Source organism: Triticum aestivum, chromosome 6B (assembly GCF_018294505.1).
Source record: "Triticum aestivum cultivar Chinese Spring chromosome 6B, IWGSC CS RefSeq v2.1, whole genome shotgun sequence".
In the NCBI taxonomy this organism is placed as follows: domain Eukaryota; kingdom Viridiplantae; phylum Streptophyta; class Magnoliopsida; order Poales; family Poaceae; genus Triticum; species Triticum aestivum.
The window spans coordinates 553,976,236-553,985,667 of NC_057810.1; the positions used below are offsets into that span (position 1 = coordinate 553,976,236).

A 9,432-nucleotide genomic window follows, 5' to 3' on the forward strand; every position below is an offset into this window, starting at 1 on the left:
GTATTAGATACTCGGTGAAAAAAAAGTTGAGCACACAAAACAAATACGACCTCCATGATACGCAAAAAATACCCGGCTATGTGAGGTATGAGACATGCATGGGCTTAATTTGGGTTGGTATTCAGTGCTCATATCAAGCAATAATTAGCAATAATTTTTTCCTAATACTAATTATCAATTAATGCTAATACTAATTACACGTGCACACATCTTAATGTCATCCAACAGTTTCTAGGCAAGATGCCCAGGCACCTAGGTGTCCCATATGGGCGTCCTATATATATATAGTGAAAAGGGAACAAACTCATTCTGCAACTTCTTAAGCTTTAAACTGCAAATAGCTTCCAGATTTATTTTCTTAGACTAAAGTGAAAGATAAACAAAACAAGACTTTATAGATAATCAAAATAAGAACTCATTCTGGCGAATTGAAGGTCTTACTCTTATCATGAGCTGCAGGGACAAGTTCATGCCAACCATATGCGCACGAAGGGTTTAAAAAGGATGACATAATTACCTAAAATATGCATGTGGAATTTCCAGTTTGCTCCTTTACGTTAGTAGCCTTGCCTAATGAAAATTTGAGACATGTCAGCCACTAAGATTAGGAATAGCCAAATCACATGGGAGATAAAGTGCGGTTGGAGAAGGAGGAATTATTAGAAAAAAATTACACCCACACAGAAAGTTATTGATCATATAAATTTTGTATTAGGATACTTGTTTTAGGACGATACATCAAGGCATTACAAAAGTAATGTTTGACCAGACAAAAATATATATCATGGAATATTATTTCACCAAGATTACATTTAGTCTCTAAAATCAAGTAAACAAAAAACAAGTAAATAACACCGGCCCTGTAAAGAGTATTTGGTGCAATGGATATTTGATTGCAACCCAAACTAACCATCAGTTTACAAATAAGCATTGTACGTCTTAAATCACAACAGCATTCAGAGGCCACATGTGCCTTTTCGGAAAATAACAAGTAAACACCAGCTTGTTAGGGAAACTGGTTTTGATGGAGTGCTTGACATCAAGCGTACCTAATGGACAGATTTGATGTAGATTCAAGCATAATCAACCTGGAGGCTCAACGCTTTCTTGAATTTATTGACAAAAACATGAATGATGTATTTGGCATATCATCTGGTGAACAAACTATAACAGGCGAAGGCGCCGATCCATCAGAAGCGCGCATCGAGTACACCCGCGTATTTGCTTAGAAACATAACAGGAGATTTCACCAAGACAGAGCAAGATTGCTTTAAGATCGCATTTATAATCTGCATTATCCCTTCAAATCAGTGGCGATTCCACTAGGGAGGCTTCAATAGGCTTAAGCCTACCCTCCAGAAATCTTATTTCAGCTAAACATACTATTTGATAATTATACTGAGGTGTTTAACATGTAAATTGCAATGCATTTGCTAATTGGACTTGCAAACTTGATGTTATGAGCCTACCCTTCAGCTTTGTGCTAGATTCGCCACTGCTTCAAATGATCCTTCTTTTGGCTCGGGCTAACGAGTTGAAGAAAAAGCACGGTTTTTGCATAAGTGAACTATGCATCTTGACGCGTGTACATTTTTATCGCAAATTGCATGAAGTAAAAAAAAACTGTTTTTACTTAACCGTAGATGGTCTCAGTCAACCAGGTGTTCCCGATGTGTGCAAACAACAAAAAAATCTTAGGTCCTGCTCCTGAAGCAGAGCATTGCGGTTAGATGCCTTTGTTTCTGCATTTAGAAATCGAATACCACCTATGCAAATTCATATCAAAGCATCTCAATTTCATTTCACTTGACCCATAATTCCTGCTCCCTGTAGCACATACATATGAAAATCGTTGAAGACCAACTGAAAAATGAGAAAATCCTACCTCGCACAAAATAATACTATGTTCTGTTCCAAAATTTGAGGAAGAAATTGATCTGCTTTCGAAAGCAACCATTACGAAAGCAGATCAATTTCTTCCTCAAATTTCTTTCTCAAATATTGTCAGTCGCGAGGAAACGTCCTTGATGCGTAGTTTATTGTTTTGGATATTTTATATCACCAAAAAGACGGTAGCGGGATATTTCCTCCAACCCCTAAAGAAAAAAAAACCAGATATCTACCCCAAACTGGGGAGGCAAATGTCGGCCGATAGTCGTGTCCCCAAATCGAAATCGAAACCCTAGAGCGTCCCCACGTCATGTTCGTGACGGCGGATCCGGCCGGCGCTGGCGCCGGCGACCGTTTCCGTGGCGGCTGGTCCTTCTGGAATATGCAGAGGAACCAGAGCCTCTTGGCCGCCTCGACCTCCACCAACTGGGGCCTCTCAACCTCCACCACGAAGAACGAGGGCTACTCCATCTGGACCTCCGCGGGCGGCGAGTGGCGTCCCAGGCCCACGGACGCCCACGCCCCGGCGTACTACCACGACCTCGCCGAGTTCTACCTCGAGGCGGCCCGCCGCCTCCCCATCGCCGACATCCCGTACCTCGCCGACTGCATCTCCATCAGCGGCCTCGCCGTGGGCCTCGCCGACCCCGTCACCAACATCGTCCTCACCACCATCAACGCTTTCGCCAAGAGACCGTCCTACGTCCGGCCCCTAAAGCCAGATGATGCGCTAGAGAAAATCAGCAAGAAGACCACCTTCGTCGTCGGCGCTCGCGACTCCCGCACTGGCCTCATCGACTTCTTGCTGTGCTACTTCCGCAACCTCACAGAGGATCAGGCCGAGAAATGCCTCGACATGGCCGGCCACCACCTCCCCCTCGCCGTCCACCTCATCGAGGTGGGCCGCTGGGGCTCGGAGGTGGTTCCACTGCTGCAGCCGGATGCTGCCAGGACCAAGACCGCTTTACAGCAGGCCGCGAACTGCTCCAATATCGATGGCCTCGTGCGGCTCATGACGTGGAGGTACCCTCGTCACCTCCTCGACCCTGTTCTGGATGATTTGCGCGGGGGGGAACAGCTTACCGCCGACTGCATCTACAAGATATGTGACCTGCTGCGCTGTTCGTGGCCGCCGCAGCCAATCCCTGCCCCAATTCCTGGCATTTATCGGGACAACAGTGGGAACGTCACCACAATCACCAAGATCAGAAAAGACGTTTTCGTCACAACCACAGTATCTAAAGACCATGTTCCGACAGCCACAATCACCTCAACTTGTCCGAGCAATGATGACTGCACTCAAGACGACGGTGTTCATATCTCAACGGAATTAGCCACAGACATATCCTCCAGTGTGAACAGTAGAGTCTGCTTCTGGCGGGAGAACCCTGATTTCCTCCCACTGTTGAAGATGTCTTTTCTCGACACCGTGCATGGCTTCTACATCGATGCGCTGGGCATGCTTCCCAGTCATGCGTTACGGGACAGCCACCTCCTCCGCGCCGTCCTCACAGCTGGACACTGCTATGGCCCCTTGGACCCTGTGTCAAACATCATACTCAACTCCATCTGGTACGACGCTGTCTTCCCGCTCTCGGATGATGTCTCCAATCAAATTGGAGCAGCTGACATTCTTGATGCTCGCTCCATGACCCGTGTTGAATCTCGTTCGCTCGACGGCTTTGTCGCCTTTGTCTGCTACACCTACTCAATCTCGGAGCAAGAAGCAGTGGTACTGCTTTGCCAACATCGCTTCAACCTCTCATACATGTTGCAGGGCTCAGAGAAGATATTCCTTAACTTGGCTTCTGCGGCACTGGTTGCCAAACACCCACAGCCTGCTGCCTTTGGGGATTTCCTCAATTCACTGACCCCAGCTAAACTTGTTCGCTTGCGCTCCCTTATATCCGACAGAGGTCTGCGCCATGTTCTCTCTGATGATACATTGGTGCAGCTAAAGAAGATGGCGACCAACGCGACAGCATGCGTTGCAGCAGCAGCAGCAGTGCAAAGTATGACTCCTGATCTGGGCCAATCTGCCTTGAAGACACTGTCCGCTAGGAGGGAGACCTTCAAGTCTGAGCAGGATTATGTTCGCACAAAGTTGCAGAAGTTGCTACTTGACTACGGCCACGATAAGGTATTAAAGTAGCATGGTGTCCCGTGCACTTGCGTGGCTTGATTTATCACTTATTATTATTTTGTATATGATATATTTGAAATGTTATTAGATAGACATTAGAATTATGGAAAAGCTCGTAGATGAAATTGATCATGCAAATATGAATTTTAGTTTACTTCTTCGTGAGGTAATTTGCTTTAGTATATGTGAATGTTTATTTAATTTGATTGTACATGATCGTATTTATAAAATACATAATTTGTTAGATGTATGAAATCTTTGGTAAGGGCATTGGCGTATGATCAATGGCCTGCCATACAAAATCGGACTTTCGTAATAATATCTTGTTTTCTTTTACATTTTTCAGCCTTGGTTTTATTTTAATCAATAATCTTGAAGAAAAATTAATTAAGAAGTAAATTGTTATATCTATTGATGTCTCCTACTAAATCTCTCTTTCTTTATCAGACACATCGTTGTTGTAAAGTAGTTTTTGTCCAATTTCACGCCTCTGTTCTCTAGATGGTTTCTTGCATGCCCATATTTGCTCTAATAATATATGTTGATTGCTTATTTAAGACAATGCAATCTTCGGTGCATAGTCATCAAAAGTTGCCAACACATTGGTCTTGCTACTATCGGTTTAACTTTTGTTCATTCTGATATACCCTTCTTGTTTTGCATCGCATATAAACTTTAGCACACTGACATGACTTGTTGCTTCAAATCTGTTCCATTCCAACGATAAAACCATTCCACAACATTTGTACAATATGCTCGTTAGCACACATAGCATGTTAGCTGGCATTGACCTGTCGGTTCCTCCTTACCTATTATCAGGCATGCCACCTATTATCAGGCATGCCTTGTGCTTATTGGATTATTGTACTTGCATACACTTTCCCGTTACTTCAAGTTGGCGTGAAACCTGCGTGACCATCAGTTTGTGCATCTCTCTACTCGGTTCTCTTCTCTAGTGCTCATCACAGATAGCATGATATTGAATGAAAATCAGACTGCTGTCTTCCTCTTAATTTTTATCCCACGTCATGCAATAGCTAATTTTCATACAAATATCTTTTTTGCGTCAAACCTATATGTTATGGCATGATTAAGACGACTTATGCATGTTTTTCACAATACTTGCAGATGTGCTATGCCATCACTTTGCTTCTTTGCGATAAGTCTGCTCTCATTTAATTCCAAAAATTCTTACTGCTGGCTATGGAGAAAACAATCACTTTGCTTCTTCCATGTGATAGGCCTGCTTGTTTTTTCTTCCCGACAACACTCATTTTCATTTTCAATTTTTTATTGTCATTAATTTCGAAAGTTAGCTACTTACAAAAGAGTTGTATTCTATATCCAATGAAACATATAAAACTAACTGATGTATTATTCAGAAATTTAACAATTATATGAAAGCGCATGTGTAGTTTTCTTTTATCCATTTATACCTGTGTCCGTTGCAGATTCTAGACTAGTTATAGATTACCTCGTTTTCTGTTTTTTTTTTCTGATTCCTTTTTTCGTTAGTATGCATGTGCAAATACGTGACATGGTCAGCTGTAGCCTTGGAGGTATCCGTCTCCTATACGTTTTGCTGATTACATGTGTGTTCGTTCCTTATCTGTCTCTTCGTTCCTTATACATGTTTAAATGTGACGGGATAATATATGCTCTTATATATTATGCACAGAACTTTTAATCTAGACCGTTATTATTAGTATCTAATGGCTTAAATAATTTTAGCCCATGTGGATGAACGTCGTAGCTTTGTTATCTATTATATATATTTTAAATATAATATACTTCCTACGTCTCAAAATAAGTGTCTCAACTTTAGTACAATTTTGTATTGAAGTTGAGACACTTATTTTGGGACGGAGGGAGTAATAGGTAGATACTTTTGACCTGTAAATTAATTGCCGTCGTCGGTTGTCGTTACAAGCCTGGTTAACTTTCCACCTCATTGCTTGCTTTAGGGACACTTCTACAGGCTTGGTATTGTTTGTGGAGTGACGACAGCCAGATATGGCTTCTACCCAACTTGCTACCATGTAAACTTTCTGGCGAGCACGGATGTCCCAAATGATTCTACCAGATCGTGGGCACTCTTCTTTGCCGAATTCTGGAGCATAGTTGATAGTAAAGTTGAGCAGTCAACAAATGTGCCTTTCTGCTGCCCTGTGAAAGATTCCATCAATGCGTATTCTAGTAAGCCCTCATCAGCATCAGCCATTAAACTTCTTTTACTTTACACAACTTTGACAAAGAGAGAATGTACAAGGGCATATCTAAGAACCCTAACATTTGAACATAAAAGAAGTTGGTTTTACTTGTTTTACATACTTTGATTAGTCTCTTACTTTATGTAGTATGGAGTACTAGGATAAGGATGTGCCACAGGTATTGAACTCTGAGCTTTCTGCAGAAATCACAGGGAAAAAAATTATGCATCACCATATGGTGTAGAATACTGTACTTCAATATGAAAAGCATATCATCGGGGAATATGCGCATAATATGTTCATCAGCGCAAAGTTACTTATTTTATTTCAGACTGAAACATACTAAGACGAGAAATAGTTACTTGTAAATTTGCAATTCTCTACACATAATTACATTTTGAAAAATGTTACTCTTCTGGTTGGTCATAGTTAAAAGGAGGCACCATTCTGGATTTCTGGTTGTTTGGTCTTAACTCCTGAATTAACTATTATCACTTCAACACAGTTGAAGAGGGATTACAATTTGATTTTTATTTTTGACATGTATGTACGTATGTATTTATTTATGCATGTCCCATGTTTATGAGCATCTCATATTTTGATTTTATGAACAGTTCGCTGCATCATTTGCGACCGTACTTCATGTAAGATTGCACATCCATCTTGTGGGAATGTCTATTTCACGGGCAACAACGCTCAGTATGGCTTTCCGGTACACCATAAGTGGGGGTCTGATTTAGGTGGAATGCTCGAATCCGACTTCATATACTTCGATCATGAAAATGATGACGAGTTTTCAAAGATTGTATCAGAGGCGTCTTCTTCTTCATCCCCTAAGAAGCCCAGAGCCAGAGAGAAGTCTCCTTGGTCCCAGAGGAATACCAGAGCTAGAACCGGTGCCGGTTTTGGTGGTGCGGTCCCTTTCTGGAAGGTGTAATTGTTTATATTGAGCAACTATCCTTGCTTTAGCTGATGTGGGCTTGCGTGGTACTGAGTTCTGCATGCACTTGTGTGTGTGTGTGTGTGTGTGTGTGTGTGTGTGTCTGAGTTATTGCTGTGGACTTGGTTATGAACATATATGTCAGGTGGTTGCGTTCAACACTGTTGTAAGGTCTTTTGGTTGTGTATTGCAGTATGTTTTTCGACCAAAATGCCTCATAACCAAATACTTCCTCCGTAAAAAAATATAAGAGCGCGCCGTTAGTAAATGCTACTCTCTCTGTAAAGAAATACTGGGAGTAGCATTTACTAACTGTGTCAGGCTTGCAGGAATCGGTTTGGGAAATATTGGCCCAAGCAAACAAAAGGTATAGACACACGTTAAGCCCTCCTTGAGTAATAGGGTTAATCCAAATATGCCACCATCAGCTTCTTGAAATCAAAAAAAAAAAAACAAAAACAATCTTTCATAACAATATGCTACTGTCAGTTTTTAACTCTTTGACTTTCGCAAAAAAGAAAGTTTTAAATTCTTTGAAATATTCCTAAGTCTACTTTTGTTTGTATTTCATTTTGAATTTTCCAAAATGCCTCCAGCCCATCAACATACACCTATGCTTAACATTTCTCTTCTCCACAAGATACTTAATAGCAACATGATTAGTATGAATTGTAACTTTAAAATAAACAATATACTATCTGAATTTATCACAAGCAAAGATAAAAGTTTTTTTCTTTCAGTAGTAGCATATTTTTTTTAAGGTTGTCCAAATTTCACTAGCATAATGAATAACTTCAGTTTCTTATCAACTATTTGCTAAGAACAACACCAACAACATAATCAATAGCATTACACGTAATTTCAAAGGCAAATTCCGATCAAGAGGTTGAACTATGTGTGCAGAGATTAAATCATTTATTTTTTAAAGGGTTTTCTACAATCATCATAAAAAAGAAAAGGAACATTTTCTCACAAAAGATTAGTAAGAGGTCTAATTTTTCTGAGAAATCTTTAATAAATCTCCTATAGTAACCAACGTGATCACGATAGCTACGTATACCTTTTAGGCTATGTTTGGTTGGACTTTAACTTCTAACTTCTGTAATCTGTACCAAAGAGTGTTCCCAGGAAAGCAGATTCGTAAGAAGTTGCAAATTTTTATTTGAAATAAACATGTACTTTATTAATTAGAAATAATAGTTACATCGTCAATAAGTAAATGAACAATATCTCTCATAGGCTCCTCAAACCAGTCTGTAGTGGCTGAAAATTTTGCTAGCCTAGCAATTTCATGAGCCACCTTATTTGCTTCCTGTCGTTGAATTGTCACGGCAGATGTCCTAGTAAAAGGACTTAATCGTGGAGCCATCGCAACTAGGAAGCTTAAAGGGGTTAAAACGGGACAAAGGACACGAGGGTTTATACTGGTTCGGCCCCTTGCGGTGAAGGTAAAGGCCTAATCCAGTTTGAGGTGATATTGCTTATGTTTCGATTACTAGGGAGCGAATCCGATTGACCTAGCTTTCGATCTGATCTTGTCCTGAACCGCCGCCTGGCCGCCCCTTTATATACAGAGTTCGACGCCCAGCGGCTCACAGAGTCCCGACCGACTCATAAACAGTGTCCGACTCGGTCTCTAACTATCTCTGCCTTACAATACAAGTTATGTACTTATGGCGGTTTATCTCTACGGGCCTTGAGTCGCCATTGGGCCTTGGGCCCTTGACTGCACCGCCATCTTCCAAAGCTGTCTTGGGCTTCATGAATCGCCATAGGTATAACCCAGCCCCTTCTGGGCGGGTCATTCCTAATAGTTATATCCCCAACATTAGGCCCTAGATTGATTTGAATTGGTTCGTGTCAATCTTACACACTTACAAAAAATCTTCTGCTCTTCATTGTGCAAGAATTTATAATCCGCCATGATGTCATCTTTTGGATTTACGATAACCCGCCATGATGTCATCTGTCATTACTTCACACTTTATCCAACATATCTCAAAGGATCCTTATCTTAATGACCATCCCAAAAATCGAGGCGTCCTACTAGCTGGATAACCATATTTTCGGCCTCCTCGTTTTTTGCGCCCACTTAAGAGCCTTCCCTTATAAATAAGCACGACCGGTCTTCCCTCATTCTCCCCCTTTCCAGCGTCTTCTTCCTCTCGTAACCCTTCTGCCGCTCGAGCTCCGCCGCCGCCGCAGAGCACCTCGTCTTCATCAACCCGAGTCGATCCAGAGAACGGCGG

General features: G+C 41.5%; 1 protein-coding gene across 3 annotated transcripts; it reads left to right on the forward strand.

Moving 5' to 3' along the window:
* Positions 1 to 2,111: 2,111 nt before the first annotated feature.
* LOC123137968 (uncharacterized) lies at positions 2,112 to 7,370 on the forward strand. 3 transcript variants are annotated; one of them, XM_044557861.1, is made up of 4 exons: positions 2,113 to 4,030; positions 5,998 to 6,229; positions 6,391 to 6,421; positions 6,858 to 7,182. In XM_044557861.1, exons 1-4 carry the CDS (start codon positions 2,201 to 2,203, stop codon positions 6,889 to 6,891), a joined length of 2,127 nt encoding a protein of 708 aa, XP_044413796.1. In that variant the 5' UTR covers positions 2,113 to 2,200; the 3' UTR covers positions 6,892 to 7,182. The 3 variants fall into 3 exon arrangements, with proteins under 3 accessions (XP_044413797.1, XP_044413796.1, XP_044413795.1); XM_044557860.1 differs by lacking the exon at positions 6,391 to 6,421 and having other exon boundaries at positions 2,116 to 4,030; positions 6,858 to 7,370; XM_044557862.1 differs by lacking the exons at positions 5,998 to 6,229; positions 6,391 to 6,421; positions 6,858 to 7,182 and adding an exon at positions 5,162 to 5,959 and having other exon boundaries at positions 2,112 to 4,030.
* Positions 7,371 to 9,432: the final 2,062 nt, after the last annotated feature.